The 24666-nt window shown below is 39.3% G+C and overlaps 1 protein-coding gene across 12 annotated transcripts in view; it reads right to left on the bottom strand.

Moving 5' to 3' along the window:
* LOC128811770 (uncharacterized) overlaps positions 1 to 24666 on the bottom strand; it is a 499902-nt gene that overhangs the window by 31687 nt on the left and 443549 nt on the right. For 9 of the 12 annotated variants that reach the window (XR_008438457.1, XR_008438456.1, XR_008438459.1 and 6 more), the window contains 2 exons: positions 4291 to 4407; positions 3001 to 3153 (listed from right to left, as the gene is read on the bottom strand). Coding sequence is in view for 1 of the 12 variants with exons in the window: in XM_053985657.1 (XP_053841632.1) it covers positions 3001 to 3122 (122 nt within the window). In the remaining 11 variants the exon portion in view is untranslated. Of the gene's footprint in view, positions 1 to 3000; positions 3811 to 4290; positions 4408 to 15356; positions 15490 to 17066; positions 17200 to 24666 lie in introns of those variants that run through there. The other 3 variants (XR_008438461.1, XR_008438462.1, XM_053985657.1) reach the window with 2 other exon arrangements.

Here is a 24666-nt window from a genome sequence, read left to right as displayed (position 1 = left end):
GTAGAGATTGGCCTTGTTTGTTGATTTGTTAATTCAAACAAGAATAGCACATTTCTAAAACTTTGGCCAAATTAACATCTTTTTGACTGTTCCAATGAGCTAATATCGCAGTAGAAACCTGGAAGCAGTAGTCAAGTCTTTGATGATTTATTTAGTAGGAGTCATCTTGTAGCTAATTGTCTGCAATTTTTAACCTCATTCATGTGCACTGCTGATTCTTCTGCCAGCATCTGCAGTTTTCTCCTCAAGCTTTCTTACATCTCTGTACGTATCATTTCCAGATTGCAACTCAACTTCATCACACTATTTTTATGAACTTGCCAAACCACATCCAAGATCTTCAGACTCAAAGTAAAAGATAAAATCATCCTCAGAGGGCACCTCACCCTTCTGCACCCAGGCACATGAAAAAAGCAGAGCTTTAGGCTCTGACATTTTACATTAATGATGAGTCACAGCATAGGGTTCTTTGGTGGGTTTTTTTTTTTGTTTGTTTGTTTGTTTTTTTTTTTTTTTTGGTGTTGGAATTTTCACCTTTCCATTGTTCTGGATTTCTCACCTTGAAACCATATCAAAAGAGAGTAAATCCTGGTGTGCCTTGTTTTCTGTTTGTACTGCATAAGGTACCATCTCTGTGGTGCTGGCCCCAGTGACGTGCCTACCTGTCAGTCACTGCAGCTGTACCACAGGAAGAATGAGGGATGACCAGTGACCAGGCAGGGAGGTTTTGGCTGGGAGTGCAGCAGATTTTCACACCACATTCACAGTAAATCTTAGCAGAGATCAGAATTAACTCAAATGCTCAAGACATTTGATGGCTGTAATCTAGATCTTCCTGGGTAAGTTCAAAGAAGAATCTGACTCACTGTGTGGATCTGTTTCCACCATGGTTTAAGGATTGTCCTGATGTCTGGTAAGTCATAAAAATATAACCATTCTAGTCACATTTCTGGTTAATCTCATGTGATTCTTCATGAGATAGAAAGTCCTTCCTGGCTGTTCTCTGCCTTCAATTATTGCAGTGCACGACTCAGCAATTGCCACGTGTTTTGGGGTGGTTTTATGCTATGAGTGAATGAAGGGCTCTTTATTTCTGTCTCCTATTTGTATGTTTATGAAGAAGTCTGGGTCCCTTGGGAGATGGAAGATACTCTATTTGGGCAATATTATTACCATCACCTACTATGATCCATGCCTGTGGGAAGATATTTTTAAAAATAATAATTTCCATTTTGCTAATGTAGCTATTGTTTAAATGTAAAATATAATTAGAGTATCCACCCAGGGTGTATGTTGTTGTGTAATTTTATAATACTACATCTAGATGACTGTTGGCATTCTACCTATGTACTTAACCACACCCAGGAATGCTGGTATTGCACAATTACACACATCCTGTCGACTAATTACATAATAATTAGTATTTTTAGCATTCAAAGATGTACTCAAGTCAGTTGTGCAAGATTTTATGTCACTGCAAATTAAAGACAAAGAATAACAAATATATCTAGTAAACAATGCTGTCCAGATAGCTTACTGAGCCTGGACAGAGTTTCCAGCAAATGGCATGCAATACTTCATTTTAAAATGTATGACATTTTCTACATGTTTGGCAGAAACCCTCTCCCCCCTTACTTTGGGTTATACCTCTTTTAAAAAATTGTTGAAGTAATTTTGTATTCAAAATAATTAGAATTTCTGTAGTCTGCCTCCTTCTGAGTTATTATCACTTATCATGACCAAAGATAATTTTTGGCTGAAAAGGCACTGTAATGTGCCTAGAGAAAGAAGATTGTTCTTTACAATGGCAGCTCTGGAAGGAGTCTGGAAAATGCACTTTTAGTTAGCAATTAGTTACGAAAGATCCCAAATGCTGTTGTTTTAAGAAAGCACTACTGATTAGCCCTTGCCACTTGGATCTGGAACAGATTTTTCCATAAGCCTGAGTGGAGTGTCTTGATCTCGTCTCTTGGTTCTCATGATGTTGATGAGAGACTCGACGAAAAGTCTGGCTCACCATTTGGATTTGGGCGATTTAAGATCAGAGACCTTTTGTTGCAATCTTGTCTTACATGCACTTAAAAAAATGTTTGTGTAATGTAACTTCTAAACTTGTTGTTAATCTTAATTCAGTCAAAATTTACAGAAGGTGGCACAGAGGCCAAGTCCTGGGTCTTGCCTAGGGCATAGTTTGATTAGCTGCAATGCACCAAGTGGATTGAATATGTTTTGGAGTGTTTCTGGCCTGCCATTGCTAGTTTCTCTGGAACCCTCAGTTGTGCACATAGACCTTTATGGTGAGAAAGATGGAAAATATGGACTATGTTCCCACCTCCAACTGTGTTTGTGGGGTAAAAGAGCTGAAGATATTTTGCACATAGCTTCATTTTTTCTCTCTTAATGAGTTTGATTTCTAACTTGTCAGTTACTGAGGCAGCAAATGATTTTCAAGACCTTGAAAACAAACCACTCCCTAGGAGTTTCTGTTTGGACTGTTTCTCTTTTCATAGGGCAAAAGGTTATAGTGCAAGAGCAGCTTCTTTCAGCTACTCTGAAGAGTAAATTTTTGCTGCCCTAGCAAGTTAAAAATTGGTATTTTAGTCTGAACATTTGCCCTTGCCAGGCAGTTACTTTTTAGTGAAGTAAGACTTCTATGAAAGCAAAGTGGGGCTGTTTGGAAGGAGAGTGATGTGAGACCCCTGAAATAAATGACACTGGGGACACGTGCAAGTTGCTTCATAACTGCCCCTTAAGCCTTAGCAACCTTCTACCCCAAATATCAGCAATAAAGTCAGGACAGTACTGCACTTTGCTGCTGGCAGACACTTAAAAAGAGGCCAGATTTCTGAATTTGTAATTGGGACTCCTGTTACTGCTATTTTCTTTTTATCTTCTTATCTTCTTTTTTATCTTCTTTTATGTTCACTGCTCTCTTGCCTGGGGTGCTTCACCCATGACTGGTAGACAAGAAATATAGAGGGACAGGGTTACCATCCTCACCTGTTTACCTTGGTCACCACTGGCAAGCAAACAGCAACCTGATTTCCCACTGAGAACCAGCGTTTCCTGTGAGAGCAGTTGCTTGAAAAACTCTTCTTCAAACATAAGGCCACAGTTGACATGATTGGTCAAATCCCTCTTTTCCCTTCTTTCCTAAAGAAAAACAAAGCCACAATGAATCTACACACCTTGCTATGTCCCTCCAACAGAAATGCTGTGGCTTATCTGCATATATAATGAGCAGTATTTCATTATTGAAAGTAGTCCATAACAAAAAATTGCACCTGGCCAGCAACATAAGACCAACTTGCTTTCTGATGTGATTTTAAATGGCTGAGATATTAAACACTGAAAAACGGGGTTTATAATGGAAGTACTGACAGACTATTAACTATAGCAGTGCTGCTCTAATAAATGAAATAGCCTGTCGTAATCTCTAATTCATAAATATGCAAATACAAGGCAGAGGATTTGCTCCAAAGGATGTCTCTATAATTTTAACTGACCTTTACTGATACTAAATGAGCCTGTTGCTTCTGGTTTTGTGCACTGAATAGAAAGTACAGGGAATCCTGTCTCTTTACGTCCAAGGCCCACTTCAGCTCCCATAAGTGCCAAAGGCAACACCTTTGCTACCTTCAACAGGAAAAATCTGGCCCCAGAACATCTAGAATGTGAGACACCTGGCATTAAACTGAACTCCTGACTGTACTTGATTTTAATTCTGTTCCTATCTGTGTTAATTATTATTATATTAATTCTTCTGTTTGGGAGAAATTAAGCACACATTTACCCCATGTGTCAAAGAGCTTGACCTGCCAAAAGGCACTTACTTGCTCAGTGATAAACAGACCATCAACACAATGATATAAATGTTGAATTTTAGCCAGTTTCCTGTTCTGCACCAAATGGAAGTAAATCCACTGACTTAATATTTAATAACCTAAATGTAATTTCTTTTTTCTGCCTCACATTGCACAGTAAAGAATTGGATGGCTAGCAGTTTTGCAAATTCCCAACCCCTAATTATTTTAAGCTATTCATCCTGGTATCTGTCCATTGATGCTCAGCCAAATTGCCAGCAGGGGAGAGATCTGTCCAATCCAGGAGCTAAATGAGTCACTGAGAGTCAATCTGTTTTTTTCCCTTGCTGCTGGGATTTCCTTGGGTCCTGGCCTCTCTCTGCTCCAATCACACAGACACAGCTCCAGGCGTGGGTCCTCTTTGGCTTCAGCTGCCTCCTGTCTCCTGTGTCTGCTCTGCTCATCACAGCTGTTGATGGGTTCTCACCGGCTGGCCACAGAAGACCAATCCTTCCACCACACTGCTCTTACAGCTCTTGCTCTGAAGGAAAATGAAGACATCTTGGCCTTGTTGAATTTGCTGATGAAGTAATACATCAGGTATCTAGACGGAAAGCAAACCACATGAATAAAATGTGTCATCTGGGTTAGATATTAATTTATTTGCCTTAAGTTCTGGGAACCATATCTGCAGATTTTTTCCAGAGAATTCGGTTAAGTTCCATAGAAACTGAATACTAATATGATTTCTGTAGCATGGAACACAAATAGGAAACAGAGAATAAATAGACTCATCAGAAATATTAGCTGCTCACTATCAAAATATCTGACAATGCCACAAGTACAATTTATAAACAGGAACATTTAGAGCCTAACTTTCACTAAAAAGCAAATTCCCTGCTTTGTCCCTTTTAGGGACAGGATTCAATTACACAAAAATATGCAGCAGACTTAAGGACTGCATGTAAGATTAAGATAACTGGTATTTCATGGTAAATGATTAAATTAGCTGACACAGTTTTATCCTGAACTTTGCCATTAAAACTGACATTTTTGTGCCACGCACATTGTAGGCTGCTGGTAATCTAAACTGCCTTTCTTCTTTCAAAGACTTTAAATAGCTGAAGAACTCTTGTTCTTTACTCTATTTGCAAATGTCTGGAAAATATATCTACAATATAAGAAGATGAACTAAGCACAGGACTTTTTTTTCCCCTCATCTAACAAATACCTTGAGAAATCAGCAAGGAGGTTCCAAATGTCCAGATTAAGCTCTGCAACATGCACTTTAATCAAGTAATTTATGTGACTCTACAGAGATGAGAACATGCTGTCCTCCTCATGGTGAGTGAAAATAGAGAAATGACAGAAGTCTCTTACTAAGAATTTAATTATTCCTAGTATACAATTTTAAACCACTCTATGTTTATTCCTCTTCTTTTCAGGCTGTTTTTTTTATGATGGCAGGAATTATGGGAGTAATTTTGATATAAACCAGATGTAGAAGTGTATGAATGAAATGTAGTCAGAGCTGGTTGTAGTCATTGCCCTTCAGCTGAGTTAGCTGGGAAGGAGCAACTCAACTGCTTGGTGAAGATACTTAGTCTTCAAGCAAAGTGCAGGCACGTGTCACTGCACACAGCAAAGACAAGGCCAGTCTGATCAGAGACATGAACTATGATAGAAGCACAGTTCCTGAATATTACACTGAGAGACCACCAGACTGGGTGGGAAGAAAAGCCACAGAGTCACTGCAGAAATGAAGAGAGGTGGCAGGACATGCAGCCAGTGCATCCCTATTAGAGGCCAAGGGTGAGTGTAAGGAGTGGGCTCTGGCTGAAAGAGGTCTCATGGGCAAGAGGATGAACTTATTTTATTTCTATAGCTGTTTGACTTGTCCAGTGATCAGAAAAACAGATCTTTGTCCTTTTTTTGTAGATACATAGTTACACTTTCTCTTCATAATTAATACAACCTAGAATAGCTCAATTTTTTAGCCAGCCATGAAGTTCAAAAGAAGTAGCTCTAACAATACAAAAGCACAGGGACTAAGATAGTAGTCCAGAACAGCGGTTCAGAATGTCCAGTCTTTCAGAAACAGGACCCTTACACACTTGTGAATAAGATGCAAGAGGAATGACAATTATTATTACAGACTACCTAAATGGGATACTTAATTCCCCACCCACAGGCTCCAAAAGTTGAAGTTTTATGATGAAATCATGAATGCATAATATTATACTTCTTTCTGTGCACTGGCACAAAGATAAAAGTCTCCAAACATTGATGGTAGAATCTGAAGAGATAAATACCTGTCTCTTTACATGAACTCTGTAATAGTAACCAAGGTCTCTGCTGGAAAAGGTATAGAAGCTCAAGAGACACCAAAAAATGGTGATTTTTATTCCAGAAGAGAATTTGACTCTTTATTCTTAGTGTAGACTTATCAGAGGTGTGTATGTAACAGGAAAGCTATGTAATTTTGTTGTGGCAAAAATTTTGGAGACCTTGTTATCCATGAACAGTTGAGCAAGACTTTGGACTCTTTATATCTTGGATCAGTTCTAATAAAGAAGAAGCACAGCTTTTTACACAGCACCTTCCCCAGCAGTTAAAAACTGCAGTTTATATAACACCCATACAATCACACCATTATCATCAAAACATGACTTTCATCCCTGAAAATCATGATGGTCATGAAGTCAAAGAAAGGCCCACAATGACAGTTTCATTGTTTGAGAACTCATGCAAATGTTGGACATGAATGAAATTCAATTTGATTATCAAAAAATTGAACCTGTATGATGATCTCACAAACTATGTTATTCAATTAAAACTTCTCATGTCTCCTACTTATTTTTTTTTTGTCTTTTGAAAGATACAGCTACCTTTACTTTCTCTTTTTATGTTTCAAACTTTGAAAACCTTTCACAGCAGAGGTTACATGAATCATCTAGCTTTCTTATTCCAAAATGTTTCACTGATCATTCATTATTAACTGAGTAAAATGAAGGTAGCTATGATAAATTTTGGTCAATCTCAAAGTATTAGAAAGGATATGAAAACATCTTGTTCATAGTGCTAACTTGTAGAAGACATATGACAGTACAGACCCAGTTTTTTCACTGTCACATACAATGAGGCTCTTAACAACCCAATCACTTGTTATCACTTTTTTTCCCCAATTCCTAGGCACTAACAGTTTCAGTCTGCTCTGCCACTTAGCAGAAATACATTCAAACAATATAACCATGAAACGACTGGATGTGGGTAACAGGAAGCCTATCAATATCAGAGATTAGGATCATAAAAATTGTCTAGTTCTTTTTGTAATTAATGTATGTTCTCTAAACAGTTCTACATACATCTATGCTTTGATGTGAATGCTCTGGAGAGAAAATAAGAAGTTTTGTGGCTGCTCTTAGATCTGGGAGTGATATCTTTCAAAACATTACAGTAACCGGTGCTCTTTTATTAAATATACTGCAATATAACTGTATACAAAACTTGAAATTCTCCTTTTCGAGTGGCTGAACACAGAAATGAAACATAACCTAGAGAGGAGCCATGTTAACCCAGAAAAAAAAGAGGGAACTGGCTCATTTTAGTGAATCAAGATCATGGATACAACTTGCTGCTTGTCATTTGGCTATCTAGACAGATGGACTAGACTGAAGTCAGTGGGGCTGCTTGTGATGTACTCCACAACTGAACATATTTGGAAAAAAGCTGTTATACTATTTTACTGATTTATATCTTAAAATGCTTTCAGTTTCTCTACAGCCACAACTCATCTTGGGTTCTCCACAACCAGAGAGGGTCAGGCCTATATGTAAGAGAAGCAGACAGAGACAGAAGTTGTGCAAAGCTGACCATGGACTTAATAAGAGCTTGATTCTGTACCAATGAAATCAACAGGAGTTTGGCTCTTGTTTGCAATGGGAGGTGGATCAACATTTTATGCCAGCTGTTCCCTGCTGGGTAGGGATAATCCCTTTGAAACAAAATATTTAACTTGTTCTCACTCTGTTGTTGTAAGAAGGCTTCACATGAAAATGCTTTCATGAGAATTAAAAGGTGTGTCCCATTTTTTTTTTCCAAATACCACCCCCCACCCTGTAGTATATAGTTGCTGATCAAAAAAAAAAAAAAAATAACCCAAACTCCTCCACTTGCTATTAAACCACATGAGTTTACAAAAAATGCCACAAAAATGAGTTACAGATGGAACTGAGTCACCTGTCTGTTCTGCTGGCCATGGTAGCACTTGCACTTCCCTCAGCCAGGAGATGCAGCAAGGAAACATGTTAATTCAGACAGCTGCAATTGAAGTGGGATTCCATGGGCAGAAGTAAAATAACTGAGGTCCCTGCAGGCAAATAGAAGATGATTAAAAATCCAAATTTCCAACAGTCATGAAGGGAGTAATGAATAACAGTGTGGGTAAAGTATCAGAGAGATGGGAGCTAAGGAAGGACAGTATTAACAATAAAATCTTGCACATGTGTCCTCCAGTCTGGATCTGAGTACAGCATTTAGTCTCAGTTGCTGTTTCTGTGTTTTGTTTTTGTGTTTTACAGTGACAACGAGGTTCTAAAACATGGCTGATGCCCAGGTTGCTCTACAGATCAGCAGCAACAGTGGCTCCTTCTAGTCCCTGCATGTGTTGGTCAAGTTCAAAAGGAATGTGAAAGTTGGGCCCATTTACACCAGCTCTCAGTTTGGTTCACTCCCTCTCACTCCCCTGGCTGAGGTCCATTTGGCCGATGAACCTGGAGCATAAAGTCTGCTAGGTATTATAAAGCAATTATTTAATTTTAAAAGTCTCTTTCATTGCATCCTAATAGGATTTCTATAAAATACAGAGTTCTCCACAATATCCAGGGAACTTTTGTTTACACCATGGACTATGACACTTTTTGAAGAGATCTGGAAGATTTACAGAGAGGAAACTTCCAGAGACAGAGCTGTTTGGCCTGGCAACCAGGGACTGAGGCTACTGTAGAGTTACATCCTCCAGAAGCAGGAAACGTATGGAATCATTTGAGCTTAAGAGACTGTGACATTTTTATAGAATGAAAGGAGTAACTGAGAGATACAGTGACAGAGCTGGGAGCTGCAGCTGGCTGGCTGTTCCATGGAGCATTCCCCTCATAGATTTTTATGACTCTGCTAGCCCTAATATTAAACACTTGACCTTTTTGTCAAATACTATTTTATATTATTAGGTTGGATGATTAGTTACTAAATATACCATCTATAGTAAATAGGAAATTGTGTAGTCTGATGCTTTTAGTCGTAGACCTTTCAGGTATTGGTCCTTTGGCATTTAACATTAGAACATTGAGTGCTCTTATATTAACTTAAGTCCCTTGGTAAGCAAGAAGTGCACAGCACTTTCATATAGGGCAAAGGGGTTTCTGAGGCAGAATTACCAGAGTGGAGAATGCTGTAAACATTGTAAAGTCAGGGATAACTAGGACCCAGCTGATGCTGAACAATACACCTTAATCTACAGCCTAGGAATAAGTCCATTTATTTTTTAAAATTCTGTAAACCAGAAGTTTGCAAATGACTCTTCCCTGTGCCTTTCTCCCTGGAGAACTATTCTACTCATCCTCTCCCTTCTCACATAAAAAATAGTACTAATGTTAGAAACAAAATTAATAATTGGCTTTTTTACCTCTCCCTCCCAGCACTTCATACCCTGTTTTGGGAAACCTGCTGCAAGCCACTCCCTCCCATAAATCCCACCTCAAATATTTGGATTTAAAGGTATGTGGTTACATACAGCATGACCCTGAATTTGTGAATATTTGTAATAGTTTTGGAAGACAAAAAAGATCAAAAGTCTTCCTGGAAGTAAAAATGGTTTTAATAGGATTGGATCAAAATGCTAGTAGAGAAACATCTGTCACCCTTAGAGAACAAGCTGCATGAAGAAGAAAAAAGAGACTTACTGGTAAACACTATGGAGCTTATTTAGAAGAGCACCCCATGGAGTCCATGTAACATATTTATAGTGTACAACTTCAGCCTGGACATAGATTTATGATTTGGGTAAGTGATTCCTCATTACCAGCAAATGACAGAACTGCTTTATTTTTCAGCAGACTGAGTCTGGTTCTGATCTCAGTCCTGAAATGTAAGACTGGTACAGCTCCAGTCATTTCTGAAGAATCATTGCTCCCTGATACTAAGGTTTCAGTTGGTCTACTGGATTCAATATTCCAGCTGCTCTAAATCCTAGAAAATATTTCCTCTCTGTTAATACAGGATGGTACTTGTTAGCCAAGCAAAACCCAAGGACTCACCCATTTATGTGAGCAGAGGATGAGCAGACTAAACTGCAGGATTTGGCCTCAAATTTGCAGAGCTGTAATTATATTTTCTTTGTTTACACACAAGTGTGATGGAGGCAGCCTATGCACAAACCAGATAACGTGACCTTTCTGCAGTTTAACTTCTTGCTATTAAAACAGGCATGTTTGAGAACTACAAGAATTAGAAAAAATTAGGAATAAACAGCCCTTCCAAAATCACACAGTGTCTGAAAGGTTAATGAACAGTGAATCCTAGTCAGGAGCACCACCATGTTCCTTTAACTGCTGTCCACTTTGGTCTTTAATAATAACAGCAAAATATTACTGAAGCTGAAGATACTCCACTGCAGTAAAGCATGGTTATTTAGCAAACAAACACATTCAAAATAAACTGCTGGAAGCCTGCTGTGCTCCAGCATCTGCCAAACTGAGTTTCTCCTGTCTTCTCTCTTTCCAGATGCCCTCTGTGTTGCTTACTTCACCTCTTGGCACACACCAGTGCAGTGACACGTGACAACGTGAGGCTTAGGGCAGTTCCTAGTCATTGCTTCCAGAATGGAAATGAGCCAGGACTCCTCCACAGTCCTGAACACCACCAACCTGCAATGGTGGGGCTTCAGCAGCTTAGAATTTTCTCCCCAGGCATCATACAGATATTTGCTGATCCCAGAAAGCCACAGAACAAGAAAGCTTGGTTGCAGGCCCAGCAATCCCACCTCTTAGATGTTTCATTACAGAAGTGTGCATGCAAAGCCTTAAATATTCAGTCCTTGATTACAAGATATATCTCTGCAGCACAGGACAACACTGAGAGAGCTTTTCTGGCCTAGTCACAAGAATCAGCACATACCTGTTTATCTCAGTGCTTTGATCCCAGTTGCTACACAAAACTCGTTTAACCCCCCTGCCTTTATACTTTGAAGAAGTTTACATCTGCCCTAGCTGGAGGTCTAAACTTCTGAAATCTATAGGCAAAGTGATGACTAATTCAAATGCCCTTTTATAGATGGGTCTTGTTGTAAGTATAGTCAGTTTGGCCATATTCAGCTCCCACATTGCTAGGTGCAGAAATGGGCATGGAGCAGGAAAAGCAGCAACAAAGAAAAGATGCAGCAGAAGAGTTTTGCCGCATATAAGATATTAAATAGGTTTTTTTTTTTTTTGCTGCCACTCCAACCCTTTTGTCTATGTTACTGACAAAAAGGAGATAAAAAAAGGGTTTGTTAGAACACAGCAGGTTCATTTCCACCATTTAAGAATTTGGCTCGAGAAGTAAAATCACTGTTTACACCACAGCTGGCCTTGGTTCATTGGTTTTGTTGCATTACCTAATCTCTTTACTAAAGAGAAGGCATTATAATTCTATATAATTGCAGTATTGCCTTGACTCTCAAAGTCCATGGAGCTCTTCCAGGACTACATGAGTGCAGAGCAGAGCAAGAATATAAAAACCCATTATGATGTTGGTGCTTAAAACAGAGAGCTATATTTGTGGAAGGCTTCTGTAATTCTCTGGACTGTTAAAAAAAATAGAGTGGTATATGCATAAACCAGTTTCAAACGCATGATAACATTTGCCATCCTATCCACTTATACCCTAAATCAGCAATTTTCTAGTCTGTGTGGTTTATCAGAGGACTTCAGTAGCAGCATTTTACTGCATAAATTCCATTAGCTGTATCCATGAAAAGCCACTTCTAAAATGGTGTTACAATGATGAGTTTTTCCCAAACAGGTTCAAGTGAAATAACAGAATTTGAACACAGAAGTCCATAGCAGGAAGTTGGTAGCAAAGCTGCAAAGAGTATGGCAAGATGCAGCAGGCCAGACCACAACAACTCCCGTAGCTCAAATCCATCCAAATTACTTAGCTGTCAATCACAAAGTAGGACAGAAATTCTTGTCAGCAGCTAGTGGACATTAGCCAGTTATGTGTAGCAAATTATGTGATTCATTCTCAGAACTGAAATTAGGAAACAACTAGATTTCACTGAATCTGTTTGCTGTCCCATGTACGCCAAAGCACGCCATGCCTACTCTCCCTCTCCTTCAGTCTGAAGGATTGTGTTTCTCAGTGAACCTAACAACATCTGCTGGCTTCTTTGATGCAAAATCTCTCTCTTGAGAGTGAGGAAACTATACCACATAATGAGAAATCAAAATTCAGATTCCACCTCTAGAAGACCATTTCCCAGTTACACCATTTTGTTCTCATCCTGCATGGTTTTCAAGCACAATTTACCAATTGTGATATATCTTATAACCTCCCACAGTCAATCAGACTTGTGGATGTTTGCCCTGTTCTGTATTACCCAAGGACATTAACTGTTTTAGTTGGTATGGAACAAACACACACAGATAACTGATACAAATTGTTATGACCCTTGGCCAAAACATATGTTTTAGCTGTGGGTTTGTTTTGCTGTGGCTCACCACTTTTTGCATTAGCAGAGAGGATAACACAGGCTACATTTGCTGAGAAGCAGTTTTCTTATAAATCAGGCCAAAACACAGCTCGGCTTCTTCATCTAGGATCTTCAGGTCTGCAGTGCAATCAGACATGTCCCAGGTACCATCTGCCTGTCTGTGCAAATGTCAGCACAGTTACACCACTGCAGCCAGGACGTCTTGAGAAAACAGTCATTCATGCTGAGAAAGTCTCATATCCTCGGTCACAAAGTTCTAATGATAATTATAATGGTTCCATAGCTCCAAAAATGAGAACATGCATATATAAGGACAAAAATTTGACACATGGGAAGTGTAAGGTGTTATAAATACAGTTGCTAGTATTAAGACAATGTGTTATATTCTAAAAAGCAAAGCATAGCAAATATGTCCTTTCAAAACACAAAAGCAAAAGCTTTGCCTTTACCCACTGGTGTTTCTAAGCTATTTATGCTCAGTCCAGCTCCTGTCAGCTTATCACAAGCTGCATGTTTTCATTGCAATCTACTGCACAGCATCACTCCAGCTCAGCTGGCATCTCTTAGAAGAAAACAAGATGGATGTCACTCCTTTGCTTCACATCTACCCTACATCAATTCCTGTACGTAGAACTCCCTTTCTCTCTGTAACAGTGGGATGGTGGTGGGCCAGCTTCAACACCTCACTCATCTATCTCCTTCTCTGCTCAGGCACTTGTCATCCTCCATGATTTTGGTGCAAAATGTACCATTTTTCAGGCCTGAACATTTCACTGGAATGGTTTATGTCTTATTCACCAAATATCGCAGCAGGGAAGGGAGAAAAGTCAGATGGCCTTACTAATATGGCTTTATTTTGAAAAGACTTCCAGTGGAGCATCTGGGACCTCTAGGACACCCTTCCTGTGGTTATGTTGAAATGGTTGAGGGAGCTGAGCTAACTAGATTCCAGAGTATTTATTTTATTTCTATTATCATAGCTGAGGCGTGTGACAGGCATATATATATAGTCATTTCAGTGCAGTTTTGTCATCACTGATGACAGAGAATGTGACACATGAATAATACACAGATATGTTTTTTAAATAAGAAGCAAAGACCTTTCAAGACTGGATACCATTGCTATTAGCAAATCTGTATACCAACCAAAGATGGATACCAATAATACACTCCAAACAAAATGGCTGGGCATTTAAGTTAATCTTGTTTGGCACAGTGCAGGTTGGAACTCCAGATGGATGTAAGCCCAGGGGAAAAGACACATCTGCCTACAGAGTAACTGCTAATACTGATGTGAGATTTTATATCTTCTTCCCCCATTTTATCAGTGGGATCTAACTTCCCTTTTTCACACAAGGGCCATCACTTCACCTGTTACTTTTACTGGTTGATTAAACCAACTAAGAAATTATCTGTCCGTCTTGTGACCTATTAAGGCAGATCTCATTGAGAGACCTCTGTAGACAAGCAGCTGTGCTGAATATTCTAATTTTATAGCTCTTGAGATTCAAATTCCTAAACTTCAAAAATGTTTATTCTTCCACTTAATAGTCAGATTGTAGGTTTAGATTGGTGACATTAGCAATTTTATGGCAAAGGTAGGAAGTTTCTGTCATGGTATGGTTACAGGACTTCATCAGACCCACATGCATACACATACATACTGTAATAAATTATTTTAACTTAATATTGCTAATTCTTCCTGTGCTTTGCCACTGCATCTGAGTCAGACCAAAGTCCAGACATTATGTCTGCTTCCTGTTGCTGTTTCACATTGCTTTTGTGGCAAAATGGCTGACAGGAGAGAAGAAAGTCTTTGAAGTGTTCTGACAATTTCTGTCAAGAAGATCCCAAAAGCATGGATAAATGTTTTTTTCTCTCCCAGAACTCTCAGCTTAAAGTACCAAAGGGTTCACTGCTGTTACTTTTCTTATTCAAAACCCATATGAAACCACTTGAGGATATTGTGAAATGGCATAGGCTACAATGTCATCAATATCCTGATGACACCAAGCTCTATGTCTCCTTTTCATTGAAGCCATATGTTACAGCTTCCTTGTGTCTGGCAGAGATAAGATATGGATGAAAGCCAGTTGGCTGAAGCTTTCTCTAGATAAGATGAAGGTAGTGTATGGGTTTGGCAAGGGAAAAGTGTTTTGTGTTGACAAAAATCTGCTTCCAAAGTTGAGGGAGATTCCCATTGTCAAAATGCACAAGGGATTCACTGCTTCCTACCTCATCCTGAATTCCCAGTGGCAAAAGTGACCTGAATCTATGTGTTTCTTGCTAGATTTTACTCACTAGGTGCTCACTGGCTTTCAGTTGACCACTCTGTTGGCCAGGCACACAAGGTCAGTAAAGGCTCTGTTACACCTTTGTCATTACTTTCAGATACTGTCTAGCCTATTCATAAAGTTGTCCAGTGACAAAGACCTGTGGCTTCCTGATCTACTGCTGTAAGCCACCAGATTCCTACTGGAACACCAAGTATTTACTAATGATTAACTGACATCTTTCTTACCATAACTGAAGCCTGCTGGGACTTACTTTCCTCAGGAATATATGAAAGGATTTCCTTGATATCTTTTTCTTTGTAGCAGTGTTTATTGTGTAGTTGAAAAGCCACATTATCTTTTTTAAGACCCTTGTTTAGGTTAGACAATCCCAGGTCATTCAATAATACTCTAGCACTGTCACTCATCTGGCTGGCACGGGACATTTCCCTGTCAGTTCTGCAAAGCAGCCTTTCCATAAGCCCAGCTAGAAGCCACAGACTGGATAGACAGACACATGTACCTACCAGCCACCACAGGATCAACCTTGGTCATATTTGGGGATGAGGGACACGGGTTCATCCCTTCCAGAACACGCTTCATCCTTGGCATATCTCTCTTGTCTTTTATTTCCACAGTGCTCCACTGCCACTATGGGACTACTCTGGAAGCACAGAAGGAGCCTTCTCAGAAGCTTTGACTACTGCAGAATGAGGCTACTCACTCTATTGCAAAGCAGAGAAAAACGAATTAAAAAGGACAAATAACATGTGTTCTCCATACTGTGCATGACCTGCCAAATGCATGATGGCCTGATTACCTTGATGCCTGGCTTTCTTCAAGACAAGTGAATTAGGGACAAACTCTCTGGTTTGGGCAAAGTAGCTCTGTAGGCAGAGTACTGCACCTCTTGGCAAGGCTCACCACCATGTCCAATAAAAACAGGCGACTAGGAGAGTCCGAATTTTTTAGCAAATAAGTAAAAGGAAGAATATATTAAATTAAGTTTATAGAAGAACAAGGAGGATGACCAAACAAGAGCCATGCTGGTTATTTCTTAATTACTTTATCTGCTAAAGAAAAAGGTAATATTTATGTAAATTACATAGACACCATGTAGCACAAAGAAACTACTGTTCTTCCTCCCACTCCCTTAATGAAATTTATGATTCTGCAATTTATTAAATCCTTCTCTCACATGTGGAAATAAAAAAAAAAAAAAAAAAAATCTTCAAGACACCCCCAGAGGAGCATAAGAGGCAGCCAGCTCATGTAAACAGCATGTCAGGGTTTTATGCAGGAACTAGGAGTACTAAAAAGGAGAATCACATACTTTAGAAAAATTCTTGATAGTGTTGGTGTTCAGGTTAGGCTGTCCAGGGAGAGAACTAATGTGTTCCCAAATCATTACTGTAGATTTTTGGTGACTGTAGTACCATTTATGAAGCAGTTACCTAGATCTGTCATGTGAACAGCCAAGATTTCATGTCTTTCTGACTAGATTTTAAGGAGAATATTGTGGGACCCTCATGTTTCATGCCCTGGAATTACAAACTGTGTGGTGACCATTTTAGTACTAAACATATAAATTAATTTAGTATAAAAAACAGCTCTGAAGAACTGCAAGCTTTGTTATCTGCACATCAGTGTCTTTTTTAGTGTTTTAAGAAAAAAAGCATGTAAACACAAAGACCCTGAGATTTCCACAGAAACCTCTGGTTAAAAAGAAATTACAACAGACTCACATTCAAGGGGAAAGGACAGTATGGGTAAGTGTAAAGAACAGCTGGGGTGTATCTAATGTTACAGTTATTTTTCTGTGCTTCCTCTAGGATGAACCAAAGACCTTGTTTTGCTGGATGCTGAGTGCCCTAAAGTCCCATTACACATCTCAGGAAAGAACCTTAATAGTTTTATTGGGACCCATATCTGCACATAGAACGTGGCCTTTGAAGATGAAAGGATTTTTTTTCCTGCTTCCATTTGTTGCCTCTTGGTTGACATGTTCCTATATGGACCCACAATCCCCAGATATCTGTTCCCTAATCAGGGACATCAAATAACATCCTCAGAGGGAAAACTCTGGAACACCTATGAAAGTCAGAAGTGTGAGGAATATATCTCAGATGATGCAGATGCAGTCACTGCTGTATGATCAGATAAGCAACATTGCAAGTTCATTTTTGTATGCTAAATAAAATAAAAAAGTCAATATTTACACATAACCTTCAAGGCACTTACATTTGCAGCTCTTTAGTATTCAGTGCAGACCACATTTTCTTTAGTCCGTTACCAACAGCTTGGAAATTTAGTTAGAGGATGCAATCCAAATGTTCCTCCAAATGTTGTTTCCAAATGGTCATCTTGAAAAATGCTGTTTAAAAGGATGAAACCTTTATGTGAAGATATAAGAGCCCATGCACAGAGCAATATAAACAGCAAGGAAATCATCTGAAGATTAAAACCACTAATGATAAAGATATTACTGTTAGGCATAGTTTAATTTGTTGGTAACTAAATCACCAGAGGCTTTTTACAGCCTTCTTGGAACCTGACTATTGTGCAGTGCACATTCAACCTCTAAGTGTACAGTGACACAAACAAATAAAAGTGATCATAACAGTTGAAATGTAGTTAGAGACACAATTGAGAACATCTGTATTGTAAGCAGAAATAAATTAGAAATACTGAAGTGTTTTGTAGCTGTGAAACTGAGGGATAAAAAAATAACCTACAGCACCTGGATTAAGCAGTTGTAAATAATGTATAAAGGAAAAATCTCATTACCCCCTGTGTAAACTCCCCCCCAATGAAATATATTTTATGAATGTTGCATCACAGTAATAAATGCAGCATTTGTTTTCCCCATAAACTTTCCATTTCATGACTATAAGATAGTTTGGATTTGGAAATAATGGCCAGTGAATGTACTGTTTGCAGGATTAGTTTCCCTCAACAAGCAGCTTTGAACTGACCTTCAGTTTTTTTGGGCTAAAGAGCAGGGACTTACACAGGCTTAGCAGAACTCATCTTTGTGCCTACAAAGCTGTGTCTGTGTTCTCAGTTGCAACAGAACTATACTATACAAACAAATCCAAAAGGACCACCAGAGAGTATTTGGACTCTGAGCCTTGAGTGTTGTAATTGCCTGATATCATGAAAGATTTGATGAGATTGTATTAGGTAATGACTAGATACAAATGTGGAGAGTTTTCCCTATCTAAAAAAAGAGGTCTTCTAGGAGAGTACTGCATGCTGCAGGATACAGAGCTTCTACTTACAGTAACAGGATCAAGTGCCATAGGAAAAAACCGTAATGCTTTTGAGTTTCCAATTTTCCTTTACAAATATTCGCAGCTTTGTGTAAAAATGCCAGGAATGATTCCTTGCTTGTGTCAGCTCTGCACTATCAGTTTTGCTGAAGTACTCAACAGATTTATTCTAGATTTAGGCAGGGTATTACTGTCAAATTGAACCATTAGCTTTCTCCTGAAGATATCTTGATTCCCCACATATGAAAAGGGGTCAGCTTCCTGATGATCCAGGGCACCAATCACTGATCCCCTTGGGCGAGTCCCTGAATCATCTGTACCTCTGATACACAATCACCAAGCCACAGCCTGGTGAAACAGGTGAGAATGAGGACGAGATGCCACAAAGGAAGTGGCATCTAGAGTCAAACTGAAACCTAACCGTTTACAAATTAAAAGGATAAGAACTTCCCACTGGCTGAGAGAAATAAAATGTCACAAACACAAAAACATTATAAAGTTAGGCTTGAGTCTGGAGTGCTTTCCCTTAATGACTGAGCTCAACAACAAGGAAAGGTAAGGGAAAGCAAAGTTCCTCTTGAACCAGCTTAAAAATGCCACAGCAAAAGAAAAGAAATATAGGAACATCAATTTAAAAAAAATAACAAAACAAACCCCCTCTACTAAGATGTAAAGGTCAGGAAAGATTTGGGTGTTTTAAAATGCTGTCTTGAAGAAATTTCATAAAGGTTAAGATGTCATGTAGTTTCAGAGTTATGGGCACTGGAGGGGGGTCCTTGAGTGCCAGCTATTCCTCGGGCCACTCACTGACTGTGAGCTGCAATGACAGTGGACAGCGGGAGGCTGGCGGATCAGAAGCTATCACTGTGCCACTGGGGAAAACCCATCTCTTGCTCCCCAAAGAACGAAGAGCTTTGTGAATATTTCAGCATCTGAGATTCAGGCAGTAGATAAAATAGAAAAATATGCCTTAAATATAAGGATCTAATTTAATTTGTCAAGAACAAACATATTCAGCATTCAGGCTCTTCAGCTCAGTTCACTGTGCCTGGGAGGAGCAGGAGGCACAGTAGGCATGTTAAGAGGAGCCCAAGGAGCTCCTGGTGGCAGCCTCCCCTGCACAGTTCAGTGGCTCCAAACAACATGTGGATTCCTTGTGGTTCAAAATCCCTGAGGGCATACAGGCAGGACAGAACAGGAGCTGTAATGCTTCTTTTTCCAGGTGTTACAGATGAGAGCAGGAAAACCAATATGACTGGGGAAAGAGTTTGGAGGGCAAGTTTTCCTTCGCCTGCACTCAGCCATGCCCACTTGGCAGTTAGGCTAGCTCCCTCCTCCTGCAGGCTCCTGTGCCCTGGTCCCATTTAGCACTGACCTGGCCCTCCTGCCTTACCCTATCGTTCTCCAGGTCCCCCTTTCTCCTCTGGTCTTTAGTTCTCTCATTAAGCATTGCTGTTTTATATGGACTAAAACTACTGAAAAAAACCCCAGATTTTGTGGTTTGATTTTTTTCCCCCTCTCATCTTCGAGATTTTTAAATTTGAATCTGCATCAATGGAGACTTTGCTTCAAATATATTCCCTGCCTCACCTCCCCACCTCAGGCTCCCTCTGATAGGCCATTTTACCTTGCTTTCTGCTTTTGGCGTGCTAGCTGCCCTCGTGATTTTGCATATTCTTTGACAGCAACCTGGGGAGGAAAAAGTCTGGGATTGCTACCCAAAGGTCCTACATGGGAACTGTGGATGTAGGGAAAGCAGAGCATCCACCACTATCTCTTGACAAATTAAACCTATTTCAAAATGAAGTGAATTTCACTCACAGACAAAAGGTGAACTATGAAAAGGTGAACTATTTGCTCTTAATGACCAAACAATTGCAACACAGAAGCTGTAAAATAACAGAGAGAGAAGAAAATCTTAGGAAACCTATACCTGTTCTGGACAAATGTTACATGGAGGGTAAAATTCTGCAAATGTCAATTATTTCATGAACAGAAATAAAAGAATGTTGTCATCAAAATACCATCAAGACCCTTTTTCATCACATATGGATGGTACTGTTCCATCTGAAGGTGTAATGAATAAAATGATCTTAAGTTATTTTAGAGCTTAACCTCTCTTGCCTGCTTCTCCTTTTGCTCCATTTGGTCCTTTTCCATATCCTTCTGTTGCACACTGCAAGCTCCCTGTGACAGCTACCATGAGGCCTGATTGCCAGCCCTCTGTATGGCAGCTTTGCACTGCTCAAGAGAGCAGAAGGAAAACCAGTTCTATTTCCCTGAGAACTCCTTGTCTTGTGAGGCCTTGCTCAAAAATCTCCTGCCCTGCAAAAGAAATCTAGTAAGGACAGGACAAGACACAGCTTCACAAACCTGGATTGGCAAACCAACCCAAGAATGGGGAGAAAAGTAGCTTAGTTTAGTTTTCCCAGTCCTTACTCAGTCAGATACTATGTGTAGCAGGGTATGGCTACAGGTATGTGCAGCAGAGTGTACTCAGGGTCTCACTGCTTGCCTTTTTTAATCTTTGAAGAATGTCACACAAAATTACAGTGCTGTATAAATAGTTACTATAATAAATAATAATAATGGCAGCAAAACTTCCCCCAGTGTTGTGTTTCTCTTTCCTTGGTATACATAACTGCCTTGTTTCTCAGAAACATCCTCCAAAAGTTGCTATTTTTTTCTGCCAGACTAATACATACAATTATTTCTCTGAAAAGCTGAAATATTCTGCTTTAGGTAGCAAAACAAGATGTTAGCCCAGTAAGTCTAGATACAGCAGAAATGCAATTAACTAATAATTATTCTTTATAGAAAATAAACACATCTTTATAATTCTTGGAGAAAACTGAAAACCCACATATTTACAATGATTCTTCTCTCAACAAACAAAGCAATGACATTTCCTTCTGTCCACTGTGTATGTCTGGGTGGACAAAGACAGAAAACCCAAGCTTATGTGCATAGGCAAAGCAGCTCCCAGCATCACCTCTCCTTGTCCTCACCCTCTAAGCACACACTGTGCATCCTCAGAGCCTCCTTATTGCTGGCTCACATAAGTCTAGTTTTATTTATAGTTTCCCTCACTACAGAAAACATATTTGAACACATTTGTCTTTCCTCCCTCTGTCAGAGACACAGATGTGTATGTATACATATGCATGTGCATGCAAAACATTCACACCTACCATACTCTTGAGTTTAGCATCAAAATGATGTTGAAACTCATTATTAGGGCATATTTTTCTATCTGAAACTGGCTAGATTCTCCCCTAACAGCTGCACTCTAGATTTTAATTAAATAATACCAGTTGTGCCTTATTTAACTAAGCCAGCACATCTTCCTTATGTTTGGGAATAATATTTTTTTAATTTTAATTTTTTTTCCTAATGATTAGGTTTGTATTTTGATCTGTAGCACTCTATAGCTAAGAAAACCTTCAAATCAGTGTAACATTACATAGGCAAGGAATGGGCATTTTTTTGGCTAAGGCAAATCTTGGCCACATTTTTAGCAGGCTTAATTTAAGCCAACAAATTTGTCCCTGAAAAGCAAATACGGATGTAATCAAACCCCTTGTAGCTTTGGTTCTCTGATTCGCTGCTGCAAACCTGCAGACAACAAGCTGAAGACCATCTTCCTAGGCATGTTCCCCTTAGACCATAAAAAACTATTCATCTTTGGAGTCATCATCTCTGTTGCTGATGCTATTTAAGCAAAGAGGGGTTTTAGGTAAATTGAGAACCTACAGTGTTTGAATATACTGATGAAAGAAATAAAAATTGTAATGGATCCCTGATCCATTCAGAAGGTCAGCATCTGCAAAACACCCTACAAAGGAACCAAAACAAAGGTGTATTATCAGCTTTGATATCGATGGGAAACTTCTTGTACAAGTGAAACATGAAGGGAGGCTGAACAACTTCTTCCTTCTGGCAAATATTGTAATAGATTTTACTTCGTGGTTTTTACCTGGGAAATGCAGCTCTTGATACATTTGCCCCACAGAAACTACTGGTTACCAATGCAAAAGCACACAGAGAATAGGAGCAGAAAATAGTTCTTTTAAAGAATAAGAACCCCCCCTCAGCTTTAACATAGTGAAGATCTTGCTCCTGAAAACAGAGTCACAGAGTGACTGCTGACACAGCAGAGCTTTGGAACCTGGCCCTGTGAGCTGCACCTCTCCTATATCACTGCCTACCAAGCTCCATCATCAATTACATCAAGTTAGTTGAGATCTACATGATGAGCAGGAAATAGTACCTGTAAAATCAGCTTAAAGAGGAACACATCTTGAAAGCTATGCAAGCAGGTGGGACTAGCCTGACTATGTACTGGTGTGATTTATAACAAGGAAAGCAGGGTGCACTTTCTGTGGAACTTTATTACTGCCTTGTCCTTGGAGGCAGCAAATGGCTTCTCTTCCATAATTGTCATATACACCACTATAGGAATAAACAGAGCATGCAGAGTGTGCTACCCAGAAACTGCAGGGTGGAAACAGCCCCCTGCTTGGGCTAGGGGAGGCAGTAGAGAATGGAAGTTATTACTTAAAAACAGGTACCTGCAAGAGCAGCCATAAGTCTGTAACTTTAAGACAAATAAATATATTTGCATCTACAGGGAAGAAGTCTGCCATATCTGAAAAAGCTGTAAAGATTTTCTCAGCCATCACACAATTTGTCTCCATGATACTTTGCTTCCAGTGTCATGTACATTACTTCCTATCTGTCATCAGAGTCAATCTCAACAGCTGCTTGACATGGCTCTAATCAAGACAGATACAAACCCCAGTAACAAAGGCATTGTTGCCCCCAAAGCAAAGTTGACACAATTGGCTGGTATGTTTATTTAAATAGCTCATATCTATCCTGTTAGCACATTCCAAATCAAAGTCCACATTGTTTATTTTAAAGTGAATTTTAGTCTTCTGCTCTCCTTTGTTTATGAATGTCTGTGTTTCTGACAGCTGATAAAGGGCATGCTGAAGATTTACAGTATCCACAGCTGGTTGGGTGGTGCAATGAGACTTTCCCCACCTAAGTTTTCTCTATGTGCCTTAGCCACAGAGAAAACTCCCCAGAGAGATCCGAGTCTCTTTGGTGAGGACAGCTTGCCTTGCCCTGTATTATTTTTCCTTTTGCTGTGGGGAAATTGTATGTCAAAGCCTAGCAAAAGCAACTCTGGGACAGCTTGAAGTCCTTCCTCAGGTGGAATCTATGGGAGCAGAAGTTGTACTGGCTGCAATGTGCCTCATGCCCAGTCCAACAGTGCAGTTTCTATGCCCATTAATGCTGACACCAGAAAAATAGTCACATGGCTTTAAGTAAGAGTCAAATTTTATGTTCCATTTAGACTCTGTTTATTTATACCTGAGTGATTCCACTGCCTTGTTACTGCTGTAAGTCTGAAGAGAGTCAGTCTAGAGACTCGTGCTTTTGCAAGTCCAAATTCTATCTCCTTTGGCAGGATGTTGTCTGTACACCAACTGGAAAGGAGCAAGGACAGATGGAAAAGAGTCCATGAACTGAAATACCCAGAATCTTTGGCTCCAGGTCAAAAATGTATCACTTTTGGCCATCTTTGGTCAATTTGCTTCACACTTTCCCAGTAGTGGCATGGCATGGGGATCTATGTTGTTCAAGAACTTCATATTTTTCCTTTATCATTAGAAACTTGGTGTTCAAAACCCTTGTGAGATGGCCAGGGCAGCATCATATTCTCTTTCAACTGCACACATGCCAAGAAGGAACACTACACATTTGCAATGTTTATACATTGCATCACATCACCTTTTAGTTTACCCCCACCAAGACTATTAAAGCAAGGGTGGAGAAATAAAAAATGGAGCTATCTGCAGGCGAGGACTGCACAGAAGTGTCCTGGTATAATTCTTGACTACTCCCAATCATCCAGGGTTAAAGTATGCTCGGGCATGTGTCATGTCCTCTAGTAACTTCCATCTCATGCTTGGTAAATAAGGTTCAGGTTCTTTGTCTTTACACTGCAAAATGATCACTTATAGATTTAACAAATGGTATAGTTGGGTAAGTAGACACCTGTTAGCCATATGACCTGACAAAAGGTAAGGAAAAAATAGAAAGACATACATTAAAAAAAGCCCTAAACAGAATAAAAGAAACGTGCCAAGAGAAAATATGACACACATACTTTATACATGTTTAATTTCTGTTGTTTTGGTTGGAAAACAGCTGCAGGTGTCCTCTAATTATATCACCATTTTCACAAATATCAACTGTCATATTTAATTTGTTACATTTACCATGCAGCCTCCTCAAACGGCGCACTTCTTTCATTACACATTTAGTGCCAGAGTTTCTAACATTCAAGCTAACTTTCAAGCAAGTCAATTAATGCATTATTTACAAGTGAAATGTTATTAAAAACAGATTCTTAATTTACTAATGATTTAGTAGACCCCAGGCAGTATTCCAATTTGTTTTTATTGAAATTGGAAGAACATTTAGAACAAAGGGGAAAGTAATGTCAAGGATATTTTGGCCTATTTGTCTGTGCTGTACTTTCTGTGGTATTATGTCTA

Source organism: Vidua macroura, chromosome 9 (genome assembly GCF_024509145.1).
Source record: "Vidua macroura isolate BioBank_ID:100142 chromosome 9, ASM2450914v1, whole genome shotgun sequence".
NCBI classification, from domain to species: domain Eukaryota; kingdom Metazoa; phylum Chordata; class Aves; order Passeriformes; family Viduidae; genus Vidua; species Vidua macroura.
The sequence above is the reverse complement of the archived record's forward strand: the minus strand, read 5'-3'. Positions and strand labels throughout refer to the sequence as shown.